The following is a 24,819-nucleotide window of genomic DNA, read 5'->3' on the forward strand; positions in this document are numbered from 1 at the left end:
ATGTGATCTTTGACCCTTCAAGACCCAAGCATCCGTGTCTTTGGATCTGTGTCTAGTGGTGATGTTTCTCCCTCTGATTTTTATTCTAGAGGAGGTCTAGCACCTGGGTCCAGAACTTACAAGCCCCTCTCAGGACACAATCCAGACCGGGAGTCCTGCACCTACTTTGGAGTAAAAATGATAATGAAAAAGACACTGACATAAAGTAATGGAAGTCTGGCTGGAAGGTTTCCAGAAGGAGACACAGATACCTTGCCGTATTTTTTACACACTGAATTTCCTTAGCCTGCCTCTGCAGCCGTATCATTCCCATGGCTACAAAGCTCTCGATCCTCTGGCCTGCCCCTCCACACCAAATAACAGCAGGAGGGGGGCGTTGGAGTGTGTTCCTGTGCAGACAAGAATCTTCTTTTCCACCGCGATGACTTTGCTCTTCGAAACATGCATGCCGTCAATTTGGTTTGGACTCTGAGAAATATAATCATGGCTTCCGAGCTCTCTTCCAGCAAATCCACCAGCTTGTGCACGCGAAATACCGCTACTCAAATCATCTGGAGAAAAGAAGAGCGTGGATTATGGGAAGTGGTTGCATGGCCCACAATGGAAGCCTGGACCCCCCGCCTCCCCCGACGTGCCTCCGCTCCCGCCCACCTCTGCGGCCCCCTCCCACCCCAAGCAAAACCTGCTCGTTTCCTGGTGTAAGCTCTTTATATTCTGTGTTTACGAGAGGAAGAGAGCCCCCAGAGCACAATCCCGGGCTGCCCAGCCCTTCCCTGAAAACAGCCAAACGCTAACTGGTTTTTTCCCCCTTTTCTTCTTTTAAAGATCCTTTGTAATTAAGCCCTTGTAAAAACCACAGAGTTGGCTGGCATTCGCGTTATGCAACCTGGACCGAGTCCCCGGCACGCTGGGGTTTTTTGCAATTCTGCTGCTATATTTTATGAATTAGGCTGGGGCAGAGGGCTGCGAGGCGGTCCCAGGTGGGGGCCACCACCGTCCTCTGCCAACCTGTGTCTCCAAAAGGCGATTCTGCCTGTGGGTCTTTGTGCTGCTTCTTGAAGCACGAAGCAGCCCTCTCGAATTCTGCAATAAACAGCCCGCCTCCCCTTCCTGGGTTGCTGTTCCCAGGCTGACGTTCTGGGCACAAGTTCCCTTGGCTGAGGGCACTCCTGCGGGATGCCGGGCAGCGAAGGGAAGGCACCCGCCACCCGGCTTGATCCGAGGCGTGTGAGCTGCCCGGCTCCCTGTCGAGGAGACCGGGTCCCACGAGGCCGGTGGAGTCCATTTCTCCCAAGGGCTGGGAGGTGCAGAGGGGCGCCGCAGCGCTCCGTCGAGTGCCCTCCCCACAGCCTTCCAGTTTCATGGCCTTGGCCCCCCTGAGGGGGGTCTTTGGCCAGAGCAGGTGCTCTGTCTACCCCGCTGCCCCGCAATCTCCCTTCCCCTGCTAGCCGTGGCCTCGGGGTTCACGTGGCCCCATTGCAGCCCGGATTCTGTCCCCATTCATCTCTCACCCCACCCGTTTGGCAGGTCTGGCTTTCTGTGTGAGGACAGTGAGGGCAGCGGAGGGACTTTCTGCAGGGCCAGCTCACTCCCAGCTGGACTCCTGCCTCAGTGTCAATGCGGGGGTTGGGGGGAAGTCGAGACGGCCAGCCCAAGAGGCCGAGTAGTCCAGATGGTTTCCTGATGCTTCCTGGGACTTTCCCCCAAATCTTTGGTGTGCTTTTAGTCCCAGTCCCAGGCTCATGCGGCAGCTGCACTCATTCCTAGAGTCGCCCGCTCCGAGGCGGCCTCGCAGCTCCATTCCCACAGCAGAAGCAGCTCTTCTCGACGGAGGGGCTGGGCAGGCAGCTTCGGGGCAGCGGTCCCGGGCGCTCTCCCTGGCAGGTGGCGGGCTAGAGGGCTTAGGCCGAGCAGCAAGAGCTTAGCCTGACTATTGGACCGGGACATGACCTTTCCCTGCACTACCTGCTGAGCCTTGATCATGCCCCCAAAATTCTTCAGGCAGAGCCCACCCCATTCTCCACCTGAGCAGAAATTCTGAGCTGAATGTGGACGTTCCGGGCTGGGAGGGACACCCGGGGCATTGCAAGGGATGCTAAAAACGTCTGGAGAAGACAGGAGGAAACCTTTAGGAGAGAGCGTAAGAACGTGAGAACAACCCTGGTGGATGAGACCGATGGTGCTTCCAGCCCCTTCAAGTGGGGCCAAGCCAGCTGCACGAGGGCCCTCAGGCTGGGCGTGTGCAGGCAGGCCGCCTTGAGGGAAGAGGGGGCACGTGGCCAGGAGGGCTAGTAGCCACGGACGGCCTCCTCCTCCATGGATTTGTCCAATCCCCCTTTAAAGCCACCCACTTCCCGTGGCAGCAAATTCCATTGGCGTTATGGGATTTCAGTGAACGAGGAACACTTGGCTTCCCCAGATGCCTTTCCTAGGAAAAGTTTCGCTGGTCCACTCGCAGCCCAATGGACCAAAGGGGTTGGGGAATGAGCATCAGCCATGCGCCCAGTGACATGCTCCAGCAGCCCGTTTCTCTCTTCACTGGACCGAACGCCAGGGAAACGCCTCTCCCCTTTCCTTTTTAAAATAGATTTAAACTGCTCCATGCAAGGGCTCGCACTGAGGTGCAAAATCCGTCAGGAACAGATTGCAGCTAAGCCTGCCCAGCCAGACAACGTGTCCCTGGACCCCTCTGGCCCTCGCCCCAGAGATGAAATGGCTTAATTATGGATGTCCGCGTGATAAGTATTTGTGTGAAAGCTTCACTCATCGTAGCCCGGAGGCAGAAGGGAGCTCTGCGAAAGCTCTGGCCGCTGGCGAAATGGGCTTGTGGACAACTAACTATAGACATAGGGGTTTAATTAGCGAGAGGCGTTGAAGGACGGGGCCCATCCAGCCCACATTCCCGGGATTGTAGGCCTGGCAACGCTGAGGCGCTTGGATGCCCTCCCTCCTCGCTGGACCTATTTTAGAATGTATTCATGGCTTGGATGCTTGGAGACAGTTGGGACCAGCTTGTTAAGCGGCACTTTTGTCACTGGGCCAAAGGAATGGAGAAAGATTCAAGCGAGGAAATCAAAACAAAAGGAGAGGAGAGGAGAGGAGAGGAGGAAAACGGGGGCCCCTCTTTGCAGAAGAAGATGCCCCCCCTTAGCCACGTCCTTCCCAGTTCTGTAGCTGCTTCGCCTGAACAAGGAGGCTCAGCTTTGCTTTCCTCCCATCCCTGGAGCGTGGCAGGCCGTGGCAGGCGGGCGAACCCCATCCTGGCGGGCGCTTTTGGCCAGGAGAAAGCAGCCACGGCCCCACCTTTCGCTGCTCTGCGCCTCCAGCTGACGGTGGCCCCGGGAAGGAAAGCCTTCTGAGGGCGCCCCCCCAGGGACAAGCATCCACGCAAGAGAGCTGTGGGCCACGTCCAGCAAGAGCATGGTGCCGAGCCCTTTGCACACGGAGTTCACCCCAGGCCACACGACTTAATGCGACCGGCAGTCAATGCTTCCTTGCATCACATTATGAAAGGGATTTCCTCTGAACATGAGTCCTCAGTGCAGCTCACTCAAAGCACAGCGTCCTGAGCAGCACTTTCCTATCAGAGTTAATTATTAATGTCCTAACTATTCAGAGTGGGGGTTGCTACTGGATTTGAGAAAATCAGCTGCCCGGAAGTCAAACATTCTTCCCGGCAAGCCTGCAGCTCTCGTCCCACCAGATGTTTGGACTACCCCTCCCATCACTGTCTCTGCTGCCTCGGCTGCCGTTCATTAGGCTAAAACTTCCAGGAGGAGCACGTTTCCGCCCCTCCTTTGCATCTGCTTCGTGTCCCATCTGCCCCGGCCCTCCCGTGCCACTGCTGGAGGTGTGTGCTGCTCCGTCTCCCTCTTCCGCTCCCACTTTTCCTCTTCCGCTGCTCCGACATCGCCTGCCTGGAGTCCCAGCTCCCCTGCAGCGGGAAGGCAGTGTGTTTGCGTATGTGGCTGACTTCAATTTCAGCAGCCCTTTCCTTCCTTCTTTCCTTCCGACTCCCGCCTCTCGCCTTTAATTGAGGCAGAGAGGATCCTGCTCTTTCTCGCGCGTCACCCACAGGCGAGTGAGGACGCCACACCTTTGCACAGGAGGTGGATTTTCTGCACGGGCGCCGTCTTTGCATCCCCTGGGCACGTGCCGCTCACGGGCAGCTTCCCCCATTTCAGAGGCACCCCCTGACACTGCTACCAGATTGCCACAAAGTGTACCCCACCAGGCCGAACCCCTCTCCCTCTGGGGCTCCCTCCATGTGCCGTATTGTGTACACACAGCGCATGCCCAGCGCACAGCACAGGAAGGCGTCACAAGCGGGCCTGCTCGGGAGCTGTCACGTGGGTGCAAGGCCAGGGACACCCCGAAAGGACGTGTGCATGGGGGACCCTTCGTGGCACCTCTGCAGGAGGGCTGAGTGGAAGAGGGACATGGGGGGGCAGCCTGCACCTCCAAGAAGTGCTCTGGGAAGCGGGCCTTGCCACACCCCGCCGTGCACCTTGGCTAGGCAGTGCTTCCAGCTGCCGCAGCCTGGCCCCTGGCCTGCAAGCAGCGGGACCCAGCTCGTGCCGGGTGACTCAGGGCAGGATCCTCCCCGTGGGCCAGCGGGGGCAAGGGGCCCTGCCTGCTTTTCCTGAAGGGAAGGGCTGCCCGCCTTTGCTGTGGGGGCGGCAGAGCAGGTGTGCAGAGCGGCTGGGCGGGGACTGCCGCAGCCTTGCCTGCCGGCCTGAATGCCAGGGCAGCCGCTGCACCAGGCGCCGCGGCCCTGCCGCTTCCCGGCGCTGTGGTGTGGGTGCCGTGGCTCGGGGGGGGGGGGGCGGGTGCCCGCGCATGCCGCAGCCTGTTCCTGCCACACCAGCACCTTCCCGAAGCATTCGCCTCCGGTGGCTCGTCCGCCTTCTGGTGTGCGGTGACCTGGAAATGGGATGGATCAAGTGAGGCGCATCTTGTGTCCATCCAGTGCAGCCTGATTGTTGCATTGGGTGGACACAGGAAGTGGGACATTGTGAAGCTCCCGGGAGTGGCGCGAAAGCGGAGCGAACGAACGCAAAAGCGAAACCAGGGTGCACGTGCGAATTCTTCTGCGAGGAACTGAACCCAGGCCGGGCAGCGAGGCATTTGTGCCAATATGGCCGTGGTGCTCTGAGGGCCGGCAGCTCGCCCTCGTGGCCCCGGCGCTCCCTGCCCTCTGTCTGCAGCTCTGCCGGGCCACCGTTAGCACCCAGCTTTGGGGGCAGCTGCCCTGGCCCCCAGTGCCCAGCTACCATTGTGGCCTTAGAAAGACCCTTCGCACAACTCCGGAGGATGGGCCAGTTCAAAGGCCTCCACTTTACCTTGCTGAAGACAACCCTGACAGGTAGGCCCGCATGGTGTCTGTGTTGCGGAGTGGAAAAGGAGAGGCTAGGAGAGACCGGCGGCACTGAAAGAGCTCATGGCACGGGCAAAACTCGGGCTCGGTTATCCCGGGGTTCCTAGCACAGTCTTTTCTTCGTGTCTTTATGACATTTTGTATGCACTGTTCACTCTGAAATACTCCCAAGGCAGGATGCCGCCAATAAAAGCACCACAGACGAGAGAACGGAAGCACGGCCAGGACGATGCAGCCAAACAGCCGGAGGCAGAGCGCGATTCGTGCGGAGGCTGCGCATGAGGTGCTCGCCAGAGCGCGGGAGCGGCTTGCATCTGATGGCGTCCCTGCGCTTGGCGCAGGACCAAGGAGAGCGGGTGTCGCTGTGCGCTTTGCCTCGGCTGCTCACAGACTCGTGGCAAGAAACGCTTCAGTGAGGCGATAGGCATCAGAGCGGGTCTTTCAGTCAAGCATCATCGGTTCGCCTGCCACGGTGCTCCCGTCTCTGGGCTCCAGGAAGCTCGGGGTCCTGCCCCCTCCGTATCTTGCTTCGGATCTGCCCACGGGACTGTGGAGCTGGGAGAGCTGGTTGCCTTGAAATGGCAGGGAGGGAGCGGTTTGGGGGCAGGCGGGGGCTGCCAAGAGGGGCCGCTTCAGGCGTCCAGAGGGGCGTGCTGCTCGAACGGGAGCGTTCGGGGCCGAGAGGAAATCTTTCTGGGCTCTCTCACAGCCCCACGCTTGTCAAGGTGCGATAGAAAGCCGACGCGGGGCAGAGGGTAGCAGAGTGGTTCTTCCCACCCCCAGATGCACATCTGAGCCAACGTGGCTGCTAAACGACGGATCGAGGGCGTGTGTAAACGCACCTGAAATATTAGCGGAGCACCGCAGTTGTCACATGCTGTCGGTCGTTTCTGATTTATGGCGGACCCATGAATGGAAGGCCTTCGAAATCTCGTGTTCACGGCACCCCTGCTTAGCTTCCGAGTCGGAGGCTGCGGCTTCTGCATGGAATCGACCTCATACTGGGTCTTCCGCTCGTTGTGCTTCCCTGCCGTGGCGCTTCCGCTTCTCCTCGCCTTCTCAGCATGTGCCCAAAGCCCCGGGCGCCACTGGTGCTTCTAGGGAAAGCTCCAGCTTGCTTTGATCCAGGCCCACTTGTTCATCTTTCCGTCAGCCCGGGGGATTCGCAAAAGACGGCTGCTAAAAAATCAAGATGCATTCTGCGGATGGTCCCCGGATTCCGTGGGCTGCAGGTTCTCTTCACCCTCCTTCCACTGCCGCCGTTCCGCTCCCAAGTCGAGATACCGTTAGGATCACTTTGGCCGGCACGCCAGTGATCTGAGCCCATGAAGGACCCCTGTGATGGCCTTCCTGGTCCCAACCGCCGCCTTCTTTCCGGGCCTCCGACTTTGGTCACTGCCTGCTCACAGCCATGTGGGTTTGCCTTGCTAAGCACAAGCTCCTTGTTTTGCAGGCTTCCGTGCACCCGTATGGGGTATTCAGGGCTGGCTGGTCCTCCGTTCACAGGCCTTGCTGTCTTCACGGATGCTACCCTGATGTCTTGGTTCCAGGATCTAGTTTGTTTTGCAAGCGCCCGCAGAAGAAGCCTCTAGCAAGAAAAATGATTTTCTGGAAGTGTTCCCCTGAGCTGGAGTGATGGCACACGTGCTTCTGACCTGGATTAGATTAAGGGGAGGCGCTCTCCTGGAGGTCTGGAAACTTGCAAACGCCGGCCTGATTTCAGAGGCACCAGCCAACCCACAAAGGCATCTGGAAATTGGCTGGCCCCGCGCTTTGCTGAGAAATACGGCCCAGGCGTGAGGCATCCTCGCCCCAGAAGGTTCAGCGGCACGCCTGGCCGTTGGCGCTTGGAATGTGGGCAAGGGGTGACCTTCCCCCCACTGAACACAGAGCCACCGAGGGCCCTGCTCCGCTCGCTCTGCATCTTCCAGAACGAGGCCGCTGTCCTCTTTGCATGGCAGAGGGAGGCATTCTAGTCCCCCCCCCATGCTAGAGCCCCGTGGGGTCTGCAGAGGTCAAAAGGGGGCCTCCTTCACACAACTCCCTTTCACAAAATGCAGTGATGGAGAAGGTGGCCATGTGTCAGAAGCAGTGTTGCAGTGCGCGCTGCCTGCTGGGGAACATGGGAGGGGGTGCTGGTGGGTGCCTGGCTGCTGGGCATCCACGGGCAGCTGCTTGGTGACTGTGTGCCCAGGCGGATCCTTGGGCTGGCCCAGGACAACTCTGGTGCCCCACCTTGCCCTGCCCACCCAGGGTCCAGCCGAACCCTGAACCCGCTTTCTTCTGAGCCCTCTGTCTGCCCTGGAGCAGAGCCTTCTCTTTGTGAGCACCGCTCCAGCCTGCGGGGCTTCGATCAGCTCCGAGTATAACCCACGGCCCTCTTGACCCCCCAGCGCGTTTCCGGAGATCCTTTCCTAGCAAGTGTGTATGGGGTGTGGGGGGAGGTCTGCGCTCTTGGATCGCAGTGATCCTTATTTCCCCAAATTAGAAGTAGCTGATTTCTGGCAGGTTCCCCCAAGCCTTGCATTAGTGTTGACACACGCAGGCCCTTATTTATTTAATTAATTTCTCTACTGTCCGGCAGCCCGATCTCCCTGGGAGGTGCTGTGCGCACGTGGGCGTGCGCCAGGATACGACAGGCTTCAGGCTCATTCCACGAGGACGCTGAACAAGTGCGCATTTCTGCAGGCAGCTTTCTAACTGTACATATTTTTTGCATGCACCCGCCCACTGAGTAACGTATGTTTGTGTACATTGCTGGAATGTGTGTGCTTTGCTTCGCACACTTGTTGAATGGGTGTATTTGCTCAGACATGGGTTTCCTGTTCTGTGGAATGCCATCCCGAGACGCTAGTGGTGGACAGGGAAGAAAGGCCTTTAATAAATAAAGAATAAATATAAATAATAAAGGCACCCCGAGGATGGCCTTCTGAATGTTTCTGGATCGTGTCCTTGTCTGTTTCCAGGTGAAGTGGGCTACAGAAATCTGCCCCCTCAAATGTGAGGAAGTGCATTTCTCATCTGCCTCTGTTTTTTCCCCAGGAAGCCGCTGTCCGTGAGTTTCATTCCTCCAGCTCCACCACTCTTAGCCACGTGGAGAAGTTCTGCTTCTCAGTGACCTGGAAGGGCTTCCAGGAAGACCACCTCCCTACCTTCCTCCATGCAGCTTTTCACCCTCCCTTCTGAGTCCTCATTTCTTGCTGAAAAATAGGCGTACGTATGTGCAGTTGAAGCAAACATGGGTCTTTCCCCATCGCCCTGTACGTCTCTTCTTCCTTGTTCTGCCTTCCCTTTCTTCATTGCCTCTTGCCTAAGTTGGCAAGCTCCACCTCTTATTTATTCTTGCACCTAAAACACGATGCAGATTAATGCTGCAATAGCAGGGCAACCCCGAAGAACACCTGATCACATTCTCCAAGTAAACACGGCATGGTCTGATCTCCATCTGAGTTCGAAAAATTGCAGCTGCAACAGGAGAAAATCTTCTCATTCATCTTTGAAACTGTAATGGCCAAAATCCAGGCAGTTTGGCCACTTCCGAAAGAAAACGGTTAGGGACCCATTTCATATCCACGTAGCCCAGTTGGTTGAAATACTGAGCACACATTCTATTTTTTCAGGAGCTGAATCTATTACCTTTCATGCATATTTTACATTTGCTATTTGGCCTGATTTCAGTAGAAGCTTGTTGGACGTGCACGTGTGAAAATATTTAGCATGTGCCAGAGAGTGCATCTGAAGCATCCTGGATGAAAGAAAAACCCACCCTTCCCTTCAAAGAAAATTGATTTCCGCCTTAACAGCACCGAACCTCCCAGGTGAGCACTAACCTCCTCCTTGGGACAAAGGACAAATCAGTGAAGCTTATGGGACTATGCAAGCTCCTGTCCTCAGTGTGGGAGAAGACAGGCAAGCGAGTGGTGCCCGCCATCACCAGGACTATCTGCGTGTCCTCTTGATGCTCGGCTCATGCCTTCCGCACTTGCTTTGCCGGAGCATGGGCAAGCGGAGAGGCAGCTGGATGGGAGAGCGCATGAGTTGGGTTACATCCTGCCTTTTTTCTCGTGAAGAACTCAGAGTTCTTCTTCACATGATTCCTCCCCTCCAGCTGCTCTCAGGCTTATCCCCACAACAACAGCCCTGTGAGGTAGGCTGGGCCGAGAGTCTGTGCCTGGCCCAAAGTCACCCAGCTGGCTCCATGGCCGAGCGGGGACCCGAACCCGGATCGCCTGAGTCCCAGCCCCATGCTCTTCACCACTACGCCGCACTGGCCCTCTCACTCCACCTTGGCTTCTTAGCCCTGGTCCGTGCCGTGGCTGCACCCGGCGCTGCCCCAGAGGTGCGGGACCCGGTCCCTGCGGGCTGCTCCCAGTGGCTCCACACGGATCCTGGGGTGCTGCTGCAGGGCCTCGCCACCCCGAACGTGCCCGTCTCCTGTGCCCGTGACCTCAAGCCCTCCCAGCTGCCTCCTTGGGGGGGGGGGCATGGAAGTGCCCGCAAGGGAGGGGAACCTCGGTGGCGGCCCACAGGGACGGCGCATTCTCCCCCCAGAGGCCCACCAGCAACATTCCTATCTTATGGGCTCCGGGCTGAGACTCGGCTCGGCTCTCCAGCACTGGGCTGCACGGGGCTGGGGCGAACGGAGACACGCCGGTCCCATCAAATCTCGCCTTGAGTTTGCTAAAATTTCCTAACTTGTCCGACTTTATCCCATAGCATAAAGTGAAACTGATTCAGACTGTGGAGGAAAGTTGGAAAAAATTAGGAAAATACTGCAGAGCCAGATGGGGATGAGGATGAGGGTGAATATACTGGCAGACATTTGCGGCAGACAGTTACTCTGTGTTGCGCTTGCAGTCACGCCGAGAGCGTCAGGTGTGGCACAGATGCCACTTTAGCAAGCAAAATCGAAATTCACACACAACTCTAGTAAATAGATAATTTACACTTGACAATTCTTTTAGCAAATTTGCAGGCTTGGGTAGAATCGTCACGAACGGCAATGACACGGGTTGTCTCCACATGCCATTGGAGTGATGTCTCCGTGTGCGTGCTTCGTGTGGACTTATCCTGATCGTGCAAGTCAAAAACTAGTTAGCTTAGCACTCTTTGAACAAATAGGAAAAAGAAAAAGAACGTAAAAGAGCTTTACTGCACAAGGTATGGAAGAGAAAGCTAGTCTTAGAAGTCCTTCCTTTTCTACCTGCCGAAGTTACCTTTCTGCATGGAGGGAAAGGGCAAACGCGCGACCTGAGGCTCAAGGGAAGCGGAAACGGTGCACTTTTCTGCGCTTGCTGAAGCATATGATGGACTCTGTCCTTTTGGGGCGCAAAAGTGCAGGCAGACGCGTGGCATGCTCAGGGGCGGCCCCCCAGAAGTGGGATTGCAGAATCAGAGGAGTCCTCCATGCCAAGAAGGAGGTGGTCCAGCAACATCAGATGGGAAGCCCATTCACAGCAACGGGGGCGCATCAGCCTCATTGCCGTGGTAATGCACAAATGCACGCCCATTTCGAAATGATGCGCAGTGCGCAGGGCCCAAGGATGAGGCCTGCTTGCCCCTTAAACTAGGGCTCACCAAGCACGGGAGCAGAGCAGCTCTTGGCTTTGGCCATTCCTGTTGCTCGCTGTGGCTGATGGGAGCTGACATCCGTGCAGCCACAGCCCTCCCCCCCCGCCCCCGTTCAATCCTCAGAAGTCAAGCCATCCAAGACAGCTGAAAGGTGCTTCTCTGCCGTGAATTAATGTGCCGATGTCCCACTTCCAGGGTGGGGGGACCCAATTGCCGCCCCGCCTTCAAAAGCCAAAACTGCCCCGGGCGAGGGAGTAGCCCAGCTTGTTCCGGTTCCCAAGGAAGGACATCAGCCCGGTGTAGGTCTGGATGGGGATGGACTCCTGCGCCACCACGACGCTGCTGCTCTTGCCGGGCATGGGGTCTGCCGCCTGCGCCTTCTGCACGGCCTGCACCAGCTCGGCCTGGAACGCCGGGATCTGGAGGAGGGTGAGAGAGCGCTCAGCCTGCGCTGTGCTGGACCACGGCGCAGGATGCAGAGATGCGATCGAAATTGCAACGGCTGGTGGCCGCCTGGCACCCTGAGGGCTAGGAAGTCGCACAGCCCTCTGTGAAGGACACGCTCTGGAGGTAGGCTGGAAAGGCCCCTCCGCCGGCAGCCGGGATTGCTGGCGGGAGCTTTGGAAACCCTCTGGCCTGATCCGGTGTGGCCTCATCCGGGACAGCGGCACTGACTCATGGCTTTGGGGTCACGCCGGGAAAAGGCTCCTCCAGCTATGTCCGGCTAGCCCACATTCATGCTCGAGAGGGCACTGAACTGCTCATGAGCCTCCCCGCTGACCCCTTGGTCAAACTGGGCATTAGCCACGTGAAAACCAGCGAGATTCCAAAGACAGAACTGAACTCTCCAGGCTGCATTGGAAAACGGGGGGATCCCTCAGAAATTGCGCGGAGGGGGCTGTAAGAATGTTTCTTCTCCTGGGCACTGGATGATGCCCCCTCCCACAATATGAATTGCAGAGTGGGGCAGGGGGCGGAGAAGCCGCAGTCGCTCCACAGACCGTCCCGGAAAGGGGAGCCGCCACCCGCCTCGGAGGGCCAGCGTGGGCTTTCCCGCCCACGCAAACAGCCCGGTGGCCGAATCCCCCTTTCTCTCCACACAGGGCTAGGAACTGGCGTCTTTGGCTTGCTCCCCAGCCCCCGCCTGACCTCCCCCCCAGCAAGTTCACTCCCCCATCAGAAACACAAGACACCACCAGGGAGGGGAGGGGTTTGAAAAGCGTCTTTTCATCCCAGCTCTGCAGGTCCCAGGAGCGGCCGAGCTCCCGCGGCCCACTGCTCGCCCATGCGACGCATGCCGGCACTCCATGTACCCACGCCGTCTCCGAGCAGCGCGGCTTCTAGCAGACCGAAGCATCCTCAGAATGCCAGGAGCACAAAGGGGTCCCGTTGCAGCACAAGCCCACCGAGCGCTGCCAAGACCTCAAGGATAAGCGGGCGGAGATGCGGGGGGGGGCGCTTTTGGTGGAAAGGGGGCAACGCGGCTCCCAGCAGTTCCGCCATCAATGCTGTTGGAGCCCTCGTGTGTGGTCGCCTTCACACACGGCTTCCGCTGCACACAACAAACCAGGGAACTCCCGGGCTAGTTCCACCCCCTGCGGGATGGGGACACCCCCAGCCCCAGCCCTGGGGGGCTGTGCTTCAGCCACATCTCGAGCCCCTCTTTGCCTGGCATGCGCATTCAACCTGCAGCAGCCTCTCGAGGCAGGGATGGGAAAACTCCCCACCTGAGGCCTGGTAGACCAGCTGCCGGTCAGCGTCTTAATCTTCCCAGTCCCTTAATCATCCCAGAAACACAGACACATAGAACAGAGCAAGTCAGAAGGGTCCTCCTGGGCCATCTAGTCTGACCCCCACCCCCGGCTCCAGCCAGCTCCGCTCACGACATGCCCACCATGTGCGTGTCCAGCTTGTCCTTGAACGTCCTCACCAACGGGGCCTCCACCACCTCCCGGGGAAGCCCATCCCATGCCCTAGGGGTTCAAACCGTCAGGAAGTGCTTCCTGGGATCCAGCCTGAAGCCTGGTTCCCTGAGCTTTGCCTCATCGGGACGCATCCTGCCCTCGTCCACAGGGAAGAACAGCTCACGGGCCTCCTCCACATGACGACCCCCACAAAGCTACAAGTCCCTAACAGGTCCCCGCGGCGTCTCCTCTCCTCCAGGCTGAGAAGACCCAGCTCCCTCCATCTCTCCTCATGCAACATCCCTCCCAGCCTGGCTGCAGTTCCTGTGACTCTGCGCTGAACCAGTTCTAACCGAGCTATGACTCTCCTATAATGCGAGCCCAGAACTGGAGGCAGAATTCCAGTCGTGGGTGCACCAGTCATGTACGGCAGTATCCACACTTCCCTAGATCTGGAAGCCACGCTTCTGGCTCTGCAACCAAGGGTGGCGTTCACCCTCTCGGCCACCGCATCACACGGCTGGCTCACGTTCAGCCTGCAGTCGACCAGCACCCCGAGGTCCCTCTCACAAGTGCTGCTCTCCAGCCACTGGCCCCCCATCCTGCACTTGTGACCCGCATTCCTGTGCCCCAAGCGCAAGATCTGGCACTGACCCACATGTGGGTCCATCTGAAAGTGCGTGCATGGCCCCTCCGACACAGGCAGCCCCCTAACACATATTTTTTTCACTTTGACCTATGGGGGCATCTGCATTCTGGGGAAGCAATCCTCATTTTCAGCATCTTATTTTACTTTTATGCATGAAGTCTGCATAAAATTGCCAGAAGTCAACAAAGCCAGACTGAAAGTTCATGGAACATGTTTGACTCTGGGAAAAACAGTCTCCTGTAGAACCCGCCCATTTGGGACTTGCTGGAGTCCACAGCGACCCCCCCAGGCCCCCTCTCTCCTGCCTCTCCACAGCTTTAATTCCAGCTGCCACCATGCTGCCCCGGCAGAAAAGGGGCTGCCGGCACCCGCTGGCTCTTTCGAAGCGGCTGGAAGGCCTGGCCATGGCCGCACCCCAGAGAGGCTGGCGGGAACCTGCCGCTGCTCCAGCCAGGCCAGGGGGCAGAGCAGGGGCCCAGGTCGAGCAGCGGGACTCAGCCGGTACCAGAGAGAGGCAAGACTGGTGCGCAGGTGTGACTGGGCTGCTCAGCAGCTGCTCTGAACGAGGAAGTGGGGCATCCCTTCGTCTATAATGTCATCACACAAAGGTCATGGAGTTGTCGCCGGATGCGTCATCAGCCAGTGTGAGTCGCTGCAGACGGGTGTGCCAAGGGACCGTCCTGCATGGGGCCCAGGAATTTCCCCTTGACGATTTCAAGCCAGCCGTCGGGACACGAGGCAGCCAGGCGCTCTCCATGACCCTGAATTTCCGGCCCTGCGTTGCCTCCGCGCACCCGGTTGCTCCAGTCCGCTCTGCTTCTTCAGCATGTTTCCCACCCCGACTTTCCACAGACGTTGCCTCCCCACCTCTCCTTCGGGCGCTCCCTGGCTTCCCCCAAACCTTCCGGAGCCGTGGAGCATGTTGACGGCACACGGTTCTATTCCTCCTTCCCATTGTCAGCAGGTGCTGCTCGAGCTGTCCAGCCCCTAGGCCGCCCGGGGCTTTATACCTGACGCGATGCCCTGGAAGCAGGCCTGGGCTTCAGCTGGCAGCCCGTGCGGTTGAGCCAGGGCAGGGCGTGGATGCCCACATCGGTCCGTTCCGCTTACAGACGGGCTGCCCTGCTCTGTCTCAACGGAAGTCTCCGGGGGGCTCTCCTAGCATTTCCGGGCTGTTGTTGCCGTTCTCCTTCCGATGCCGGCAAGGCATAGAAGGGAAGGAGGGACGGACGAGCGCGTTCCAGACTCCAGATTTGTGCAGGCATCGCCCCAAAACCTCGCTACTCTGCTCCGTGCGTGGCTTGCACCCCTTGAAATTCCATGCGCATGCCTCACGTCCACACTGAATTTCTGCTTTAGCTCTTGACCCCGGGCGAGACCTCTGGCGTGGGCATGAGCCAGAGCCACCGGCCTCATTAGCAGAGGCGACCCCAAGCCATGCTGCAGCGGGGGGCAGCCAGCCTCCCACCCCCAGCTGAAAGGAAAAGGCAGGAAGATCCAGTGGCCCCAGAGGGCCGGAAGTTAACTCAAAGCCACAATAAGGGAGGCGGCAAAGAGGGACCGCGAAGGGTTCCCGGATGGGTGGCCCAGGCGCACCTGGACTGAGGCAAAATTCCTGCCCACGCCTACAAGCTGGGAAAAGTGCAGGGACCGGGAAAATTCCCCTCTGACGAAACGCTAGAGCCGCTTGGGCTTTTGCGTTCCGGGAAAACAAGCAAGCAAGCAAGCAGGCCCGGCAGGTGTAAGTTCTGGCAAAGGCTTATAGGATTTTCCTAATATCAGAACTTGCCGCCAGTGAAGGGAGCTGCTGCGGCATTTAAAGGACCAGCCGCGTGGGGTCCTCACCATCCGTTCGTCATCTCCCAGTCCCGGCGGGTTGATGCTTGCATCATGCTGCAGCCTATCGATGCATGGCTCCTCTGCGGTGGGGGGCGAGGGGGGGCAGACCAGACATGTGCAAATCAACAAAGCTCGCATGTGCCGCAGTTCTCTGAATTTCATCCTGAAACTCGCTCCACATACGGCGTGTGAGCTCAGCTCAGTTTCTTTTCACGTGGAACCCTACACATCTTCCTGTCCGTATTTTTCCGAATGTGCGCATCCGTTCTGCGCACTCTGAAATGGTGGCGTTTTGGCATGCATACATTCTGCAGGATCGAATGCACTCGTTTTCGAAATGTATGCACGTGGACCAAGAGGCCATTCGGCGTTTTGTCTGCAATTCACACAGCGAGCTCAGAAATGCAGGAACCTTGACCACAGAGCGAATCCACACCTGTGCTCAGGCAGAATGGTGTGAACTGGGTAAAGCCCTGATCCCAATACCGGAAACACAATTCTCAGATGTCCGTGGGACAGACCACGGGAAAGCAGGTCCTTCTGCACCGCGTTGCTGTCAGATCGACAGCAGAGTTCCCCCGCATCTCTGTGCTCAGCCCTCCTTTCCATCCAGCAGAGGGAACGGCAAGTACTTAAAAGATCTGGAGCCCAGCCCCATATCTGCATAAAATCTACATATTGCAATTATAGCCATATATACAAATTTGGAAATAATTACTAGGACTGATTCGGATTTCACAGGAGGCAAATCCAATTAATTCCTCTCCCGAATTATCTCAAATGAAATGCATTCCTCCATTAACCTGTACCTGCCCCAGGTCATCCCAAGCCAAGAGGGAAGGGTGGGCCGCACCCAAGCTCAACGGCTGCTTAAGGGGAGATTATTCTGGGGTGTGTGCCAGAGTGCCAGGAATGCATCTTGCCTGGCTTTTATGCAACCAGGATCTGGGGTTATTAACGCAGCGCTGTTTTAATAACCCACCTCATGTTGTGTAAAACCCGGGCCCTTCGTGTTAATGAAATGAAAAACCGGGGCACACCTGACGGCCTGCACTCGGGCGCAAGCTCTCTGTTCTCTCGGAAGGGGGGCTGCCCGAGCCCAGCCCCTGCTCGCCCCCCAAGCCTGCGAGTCTGAAGTTCCTCCCTAACTCGAGGCGCAGACGCTTTTCGTTCTCGCTGAACCGGATGTTTTGTTGGATTCACCTGTGCGAGAGATCCATCCCATCCCGTGGAAGCAAAGGGAGCCCTTCTCCCCCCGCACCGTCGCTTGCAGCAATGCCCCCCCCCCCCCCCCATGAGAAGAAAGGGAAGACAAGAAACCCAAACGGGACAGCTCTCAAGCCCGGGCCGGGCTGGATGAAAGGCCCTGGCGAGAGACCAGCCGCTCCGCTCCCGGGCGCTCGCTGTTTTCCACAAGGCGATCCGATTACCCACCGTTTCATCGGGGGCGTGCAGGTGGGGAGATCATTTGGGAAGGGGGGGATATTGCTATGCCCTGCGCAAGTGTGGCCTGCAGTCCCGGGCTGGGGGGTTCATGTTTCGCTCTGCAGGCCGGGGGACGCGTGTCCCGCGCACTTCCTGTTTACACGAAGGGGCCGGACGGCAGCCCGGACTCCTCGCCTGGGCACCCCGTGCGGTGCGGCTCGTGCGACCCCCGCCCCCTCCATGGCAGCCCTCCCCCTCTGCCCCATTCCTCCGTCCGGCCGTCGCTGCCCCCACCCCGCCCTGCAGGGGCAGCGCCTTGCCTGCCCTGGGCTGCACGGCAGGGGTGAGCTGGCCAAGTGCCCCCTTCTACGGGGACAGTCCTCTCTTTGAAGGGCTCCTCTGTTTGATGCCCCCCTCCCGTCCCACCCAGGTTAAAGCAGCTCTTGCAGATCACACCGGAATGGCGCCCTGAGCAGACCAGCGCGTGGCTGTGGGAAGCCAGGCGGGGGCTACGCGGAAGAGGGCCTTTTCTGTGCTGGCACCCCGGGGGGTGCTACTTCCCAGGCCCCACCTCGTCAGCCACCCTTTCAGCCCCCCGACCCACCTGGCAAATGGTGCTCAGCCGCTGGCAGAAGTGCTTCACGGGGTGCTCCATGAACGTGGCGAAAGGGAGGTCCGTGGCCCAGGGGTTCCATCGCGACAGGAAGGTGGGCTCTCGCACTCCGTCCCAGAAGATCCGCAGCCCTTCCCCTCCTCTCCTGGAAGGCAACACAGCGACGGGTGAGGCATCCTGCGGGGCCAGGCAGCCGGGGGGCCTGCTGGGAGGAACACGGGCTCCCGCTCGGGGGTCCGGAGAAGCCACGGGGCTCCCTCCCACAGGGGGTGCCCCACAGCAGGCAGCGGGGAAGGACGCTGGACTCGGATGACACAGCCCTTCAGGCTCTGTGAACAGGTGGCAGAGCATGGGGGGGTGGGGGGCATGTGCGGAAGGAAGGCACTTTCCAGGTCGGGTTCAAGGAGCCATTCTGTGCATGCTCAGAAGTACATTCTTTGGTGATTGCATGTATGGGGTCTCCTTTGGTGCACAAAGAGCACCAAAGAGAGGGGCTGTTGCCTTGGTTGTGTGAAGGGAGGAAAACCTGGCGCACGACACGCCTTTGCGCCAGTTGGACACCGACCCCTCTAGATCAGGGCACTCACAGCAGCCTGGCCTGGGTGGGCTGTCCCTGATGCTACTGAAGCACCGCAGGGGGCCCACACCAGGGAGGCCATGTGACTCCCAAAATGAGCCCGGAACTAGACCCTCCCCACACTGCCGGCCGGACCCCGGCCTAGAGGAGAGGGCGCCGGCTGCGAAGCTGAGTGCCGGAGGCTGGGGGGACGGAGGACGTGGAGGGGGGCATTTCAGAGGACGCTACGGGAACCCACAAACGCGGAGGAGACAGGCCCAACGGCTGGGGCAGCGTGCGTGCTTGGGCGTGGGGGCAAACTGCCTGCTTTTCTTCTCCTTTTGGTGCATTAGTTGGTATACTCTGAAAACAACTGCTGCCACTTTTTAGAGTTTCCTTCAGAACACGCTAATCTTTAAAAAGAGATAGATTAGCCTTACGGGGTGGGGGAGACAGAAAAGCTCAGGTTTCCCATTCCAAATATAATTACCCAAACACCTTCTTCGTGCTGGCGTTGGCTTGCATTGTCTGCAAAAACCAAACCGTCCCCATTTCTCCCTCCGTGTGGTGATCACATAAACACACGACTCCGTCAAGAGGTCCCAGCTTCTGGGGCAGAGGACGCAGCGGCGCTGCGGGGACAAGGGCGCCCAGAGGCAGGCTGTTCTGCCCAGAGAGCACCTGGATCCGCTCGCAGCAGGAAAATGAGGGAGGGGAACCTCCGCCCCCGCTAATCCACCCTGCTGAGCACTCTGAGACCCCCCCCCCCCGGCAGCTTCCGCCACATGGCACTCCCCAGATGTATGGGACTACAACCCCCACCATCCTGGTTGTGGGAGATGTGCTCCATCTCCTATGGAGGATGCCGGGTTGGGGTGCCACTGGGTGAGGGCCATCTTAGGAGACAACGTGGGATCTGGCCCATGTGGGGGGCGAAGACTGGGGCTGAGCGAGACTCTCGGAGGGCAGGCACCAGCTCCAGAAGCTGCAGGGTGTCGCACGACCTGTGCCCGCCTGGCGGCTTCTCCGCAGCAGATACTTGGCCACGGTGCCAAGGCGGCGTGGGTGGGAGGGCTCCCGGCCTGCTCCAGCACAGGGGCATCGGCTCTTCGGATGTCCTCGGGGTGCTGGAGTTGGCGGCCTCCCCTCCGCATCCAAACCCACCCACGTTCATGCCTCGCTCCTGCAGGTGGCGGGACTGCAAAGACTTCGGGCTGGTTTCTTAGGGACACGCGGGTTGGCCATGACGAATCTGCTCTGAGGGGCCTGATCCTGCCCCCATGGATCCTGGAATCCGGACCTTTGAGGCTGGCGTGACGACTTGGCCATAGACTAATTGCAATGGAAGCCATCATGGCCCCTCAAAGAGAAGTCGTTAAACTGGAAACTAGCACGGAAGAGCCTCACGGGAGGAAAGGGCTTGCTGAGGATGATGGGCTTCCCTCTTGCTCCACCTTTCACCAGACACCTCAAATAAGGGTTGCCCGTGCTTCTTGCGAAGATGCTCCTGTCCCAGCACAGAGCTGCTGGGGGGCCCCGGGGAGCCCCCATGGCAAGAGAAGGCCAAGCAAGCAGCTGCCCTCCTTGTCTGCAGAAGCCTCTCCTCCTCTGAAACCTCAGAGAAGGAATGAAAAGCATAGCCCCAGGCGGCACGCCAAGATTTACAAGGAAGTGGAGACTTCAGCTCTGTGTGGAGCTGGGCGTGGAGGGACACCGAAGGAGCAGGGAGAGCAAACACGGAGGCAGGGGCAGGCCCTCGGAGAGGTGGAGGGATGGAAAGCGGAGTGCCCCTTCTGGGAGAAACCGGCGGGCTGCCATGCCCAGCAGCACAGGCCTCTGCCCCCCACGCCTGTTGATGTGCCGATGGCACAAAGGAAGCGGAAAGTTGGCACTCGGTGGGCGAGTGGGGACCGGTGGGCCGGCCCGCTTGCGTGGCGAGGCCCTTTCCATGGCGACGGGTCAGTCCCGGGGACGCTGGCACCGAGCCTGGCGCACAGAGGTGTGCTCTCCCCCCTCCGCCGAGGGTGTTTGCCGTCCTCGCTGCGGCCACGGGTGCGTCCAAGCCCCTGAAGCAGGTGCGGCCTTTATGCTCAGGCAGGGGCCTGGCTCCCTGCCAGAGCCTTCCGGAAAGCTCCGGGCTCGATGAGGGCAGCTCTTTGTGCTTGGCTTGGCTCTTGGAAAACAAAGCGGGCAGCCCGCGTGGGAGCCAAAAGGGCCCGCGGCCTCCGCGTTGCCACAATGCCAGGCTGCACACAGCTCGGCCGTGGGGCGGGCGCAGGCGAAGCGGGGCAGAGGAGCCAGCGCTGCTGCGGAAGACGCTCGCGCCGTGCCCTGAGGAGACTGGGAAGGCCGCACGATGCCTTTCGGTGCATCGGGTCCGCCACGGCTTTCCAACGGGATCTCTGCAAGTGTGCATGGACAAAGGAAGGCGTCAGGGAGAGAGAGCGCTGTGGACACGCGAGGTTGCAAGAGGGATGCCGATCCCGGCGTTCCCAGAGAAGTACCTTCGAGGGGGGACCAGCACCCAGTGGCGCAATCACGGCGCGCATGGTGCCCTCTTTGGTCCGCAAGCGGGGATCCGCCTGGCGCCCCTCGGCTCTCTCCTCCGCTCTCGTTCTCAAGCATGCCTTCCTCTCCTGGCGCACTTCAGCTCCGAGGGAAGGAGGTTACACCCACCAAGCGACGCAGCCAGAAAAAATGATAATTACAGTGCTGAGAGGGCCGGTTTACAAGGCAGCATAAGTGCCATCACAAAATCAAAGTGGGAAATGAAGAGAGAGCTTTACAAGCGACTTAGTGAGATGTTATTCATGCTTTTGAAGAGAGTATTTTTCCCTCTCAGGGAGAGACAAAGCTGGAATTAATGCAGCCGAGGGGACTCTCAAGACCAGCATCCCCTCTAGAATCTTCCACACACCCCCCCCCCGCCCCCCATGCTGGAACTCACTCCGCCTGCGTCGTGCCGGCGTGTCTGTAATTACAGGACACGCTTCCCTTCCTCCATTTTCCCTGCCTTCCCAAAATTAAGAAGCAGCACCTCGGCCTCATCCGTCCCGGAAGCCGGGCACTTGCTCCTTGGCGGGGGGCCCAAGGCTGCCCTGCTGCGGGGCCATTTGAGCCAAGGGGAAGCCGCTGCTTGGGGCGCTGGATTTCGGGTAATCCAGGCTGCTGAGGAGGAAGGAGGCAGGTGGCTCTCGCTGTGGGAAGCCACCCTGGGAAGCCACCCTCCGGCTGAGCCCATGATGAGATGGCCGCCGGCCAGTGCTTGAGGAGGCGCCCTCGAGCCGGAGGCCAGCCCTGAGCGACGGCAGGGGCCACGCCATTCTCCAGGCATGGTGGGGAATTGAAGGGGCTGCCCACTAAGTCATCCACATGTAAATCCATGGCTGCCCCCCCACTGAAAGGGGTCACCCTGCTAAGTCCAGGGAGGTGCCAGGCGTGCCCAGAGCCCCTCAAAACGTGCATTTTCATGCTTTAAGTGATCCCTTGGGGAAATAGCCATCCTTTTCTCAGACTGGATTTGCATAAAACTCGGGCGAGTAGAAAACACAGCCTTTGGCTTCACGGGACCTGTGCAGCTTGGAAGAAACGGGCCTGCTGCAGACTTCGTGGGCCCTGCACTCGCGTGAGACTGCTGCCGATTCCCTGACTGCCCAAGGGGACGGGCGAGCGGGCAGGTGCTAATTATGCTAAATATTCGCCTGATCCGCAGATAGGCGGTGCATGTGCCCGATGTACTCCAGGCTCCAGACCAGGGGTGTGTGAGGCATCCACTCTGGGGGTGAGAATCTGCCGGGCTCCCCGGCCAGCACACCGGTGCCCACCTAGCTGCCCACCAGGAAGCGAGGCGGCACACGTGCTTCCACCACCTCCAGGCACGCGGCTTACACGCGCGTGTGGCGCAGAGGAGGCTGCTGGTCGCACACGTGTCCCACGAGTGTCTGCAGCCCCTCCAAGCAGGGGCTGAGCACACGCCGCAGCCTGAGCTCTCGCTTGGACCGGGCGGGGAGCTGCTTTGGCCCGAGGGCCAGATTCCGTTTCAGGGGTGCTCCTGGGGTGGGGGCAGCTTGCCAGTGGGGGCCGTGCTGAGGGCCAAGGGGGACAGGCCAAAGCACCCCAAACCTCCCGCATGGCTCATCTTAACGTGCTTCCTGCCGGTAGCCAAAACCTTTTAGAAGTCAGTGGGGGAAATGCACAGGAGCCAGGAAAATACCAGGCGGCTGGTAGCCGGGCCATCCGAAGGGTTCCAGAGCAGCAGATCCCACCCCAGCCACCTGCCCATGCCCCAGGCGCCCGTTAAGCACCAGGCCCGGCAGGGGGCACGGCTGGGACGAGGGCTTCCCAAGGGAGGCGAGCGGGGAGGGCGCCGGCACGGGCCTGCGAAGCCCCTGCTGCACACCTTTCGACCACCTTCCCCATCGGCCTGAGATACGGCTTGCGCAGCAGCCACGGGGTCCTGCTTTCCGGCAGGCAAGCCCCCTCTGAACCGTGGGCTCTGGACCTCCACAAAGAGGCGGCGAGTCCAGGGGGCTGGGCCCAGGGAATTCCCACCCCCGATGGATTCCTCACACGGCCCTAAATGGGAGTCCCACTGATGGACTAAGCCGGGATCAGAAAATAAGTCACTGGGAGCTGGCCTCGTGTGGTTCTGGTGGTGCCAGGAATTCCTGGAACTCTGATTTGGCCACTGGTCCCTGTACTGATTAGCCGAGCCCCTGAAGTCTCTCCTCTGGGGAGCCCCTTTTCATTTAGGCAGGTAGGATGTATCTCTTCCCCCCATGCTCCCTAAACATGGTCACTGGGAAACCAGTCCAGATCTGACTGGGTTCAGCCAGGGCTGCACAGGCACCACCAGAATCCCCTGTGCAGGCTGCCAGGCAGGTTTGGCTGGACCGTCTCCCCTCCAGTGGGACTGGAGTTTGTCCAAATGAGCACTCCCGAAAACGGGAAATGCCCCCGAAATCGGCAAATTCCTGAAATATGTGTATGTTCATGCTTTAGCCTATTTGCAGGTTTGGTTGGCGTTTTCTAATTTTTAAGGTATTTTCCTATGACTAAATTGCCAATGAGGAGGAGGAGGAGGAGGAGGAGGAGGAGGAGGAGGAGGGAGGCACATCTGCAGAACCTGTGCAACTTGGGAATCGGGGCCGCTGCAGGATCTCCAGGCCCACCACCGAAATCCGAGCTCGGTTGCAACCCCCCGAGGCATCGCTGGCTGCCCAGGGCCAGCCTTCCTTCGCTGGCCAGGCACCGAGGATGCCTTGGGGTGTCGACCCCACGGCCAGCTTTGCAGGCGAAGTCCCGCCAGTGCTTGGGCTGCCACAATCCCGCCGGGATTTTCAAGGTCCCCCCCTCATGTGAGTCCTCGGAACGACCCCCTTGATTCCAGGAGATAAATCCCGCAGGGGGAGCACCTCAGGCAGGGGGCTGGGGTATGTTCTACATGGCAGGGCAAATACCTCAGCCCCCCAGGAGGCTTCGGGAGGGCAAAGCCTCAAAGTGGCTTGCAAGCCAAGCCAGGCTGCGCCAGACTAAATGTTTTGGCCTGTCTCAGCTGACGCGGTGCCTCAGATCGAAGGACCGTCCTGAGGCGTTTGTGACAGGACGGCAGAGAAAGGCTTTTAATCAATACATGATGGCCTAGTCCAGCGCCCTGCCACTGTGTTCGGCCACAGCGCCCGTCATCCCCACATTGGCTGCAGTGGTGACCGCACTGTGTGGTGGGTTGTTGGGGCTTGGGGTCCTGACCGCAGGCTTCCTTTTGCTTAGCATAAAGCAAGCCACGAGCCAGCTAGCAAGAGAGGGTCTGCGGGGGGATGCGAAGGTCCCGGGGGCAGCCCAGAGCCCTTGGTCACCAGTCCAAAGGGGGGCCCAGGTACCAGGGCCAGGAAAGCCTCTGCCCCGTTGCCCCACTCACCCGGACCACACCTCCCAGCGCCCACAGACAGCCTGGCCCGGCAGCCGGGAGCTTTGCGCATGCCCACGCGCCAGGGCCCACACCGACCCAGCAAGAGCCACCCGCCCGTCTTTCGCAAGCGCTGCGTGGCTGGAGACGGCCGCCTGCAGCCGGGGGGGAGGGGGCGGGGGGCGCCCGCCTGATCTCCACCTGATTGAGGGTGAGGATGCTGGCCCCCTGGCACCGAGCGACGCAGCGCTGGCAGGCCGTGGGCCGCCTCCCACACCAGGCGGGGTGGGGCAGGGCGGGGAGGGAGTGCCGGGCCCGCCTGCCGGGGAGCCGCAGCCAGACGTCCCGGGGGCCTTGTTTGGCGCTCCGCCTGCCTGGGCCGGGCCAGCCCCCACGGGCACCGAACCGAACGCACACCCCAAGTAATCGGCGTGACTCAGGGCCCGCCTGGAACAGGCAAGGAGGGCATCTCGCTAGATCATCGCCTCCGATCTCTGCTTGGGCTTTCTCTCCCTCTTTGTTTTTAAATTGCAACGAGGAAGCAGCCGCAAAAAACCACAATGCATGCAGCACCAGCCCACAAATTTGGCTTCCAGATGCATTTTCCCTTCCAAAGTGACAGCAGCGCCTTCCCTCCGCTTGGAGACTTCACTGACTTGACGATCAAGACCAGGCACGCTTGGAAGGGCGCAGCCAATCCCGGACGGCTCCGCTCCCCCCGCCCACCCCGCGCACCCACGCACACGGCTGGCACGGACCCTCGGAAAGCCGCATCGCCCCCCAGGCCTGCCCCCTTTCCCTCCCCATCGCCTCTGGCCCCCCACCCCAGGCTGGCCTGGCCAGAAAACACGGCTCAAAATGCCTTTCCTGAAGAGGCCGCCGGCGTTCCCTGACAGTAAGGCAGAGAGGGTGCCTTGTTCCAGCCCACGGCGGAGAGAACGGCATTTTGGGAGAATCCCCCTCTCTCTCTGGATTGCCAT

At 59.7% G+C, this 24,819-nt stretch overlaps 1 protein-coding gene across 2 annotated transcripts in view; it reads right to left on the reverse strand.

Annotated features, from left to right (window-relative positions):
- Positions 1–201: 201 nt before the first annotated feature.
- Positions 202–24,819, reverse strand: part of TPRG1 (tumor protein p63 regulated 1) — a 42,874-nt gene continuing 18,256 nt past the window's right edge. Inside the window, exons 5-6 of one of the 2 annotated variants that reach the window (XM_044456255.1) lie at positions 17,370–17,523; positions 202–551 (exon numbers count right to left, since the gene is read on the reverse strand). In XM_044456255.1, coding sequence (XP_044312190.1) covers positions 543–551; positions 17,370–17,523 — 163 coding nt within the window. In that variant the 3' untranslated portion in view covers positions 202–542. Of the gene's footprint in view, positions 552–10,510; positions 11,368–17,369; positions 17,524–24,819 lie in introns of those variants that run through there. The other variant, XM_044456254.1, reaches the window with a different exon arrangement.

Source organism: Varanus komodoensis, unplaced genomic scaffold (assembly GCF_004798865.1).
Source record: "Varanus komodoensis strain SLA01 unplaced genomic scaffold, ASM479886v1 scaffold82, whole genome shotgun sequence".
In the NCBI taxonomy this organism is placed as follows: domain Eukaryota; kingdom Metazoa; phylum Chordata; class Lepidosauria; order Squamata; family Varanidae; genus Varanus; species Varanus komodoensis.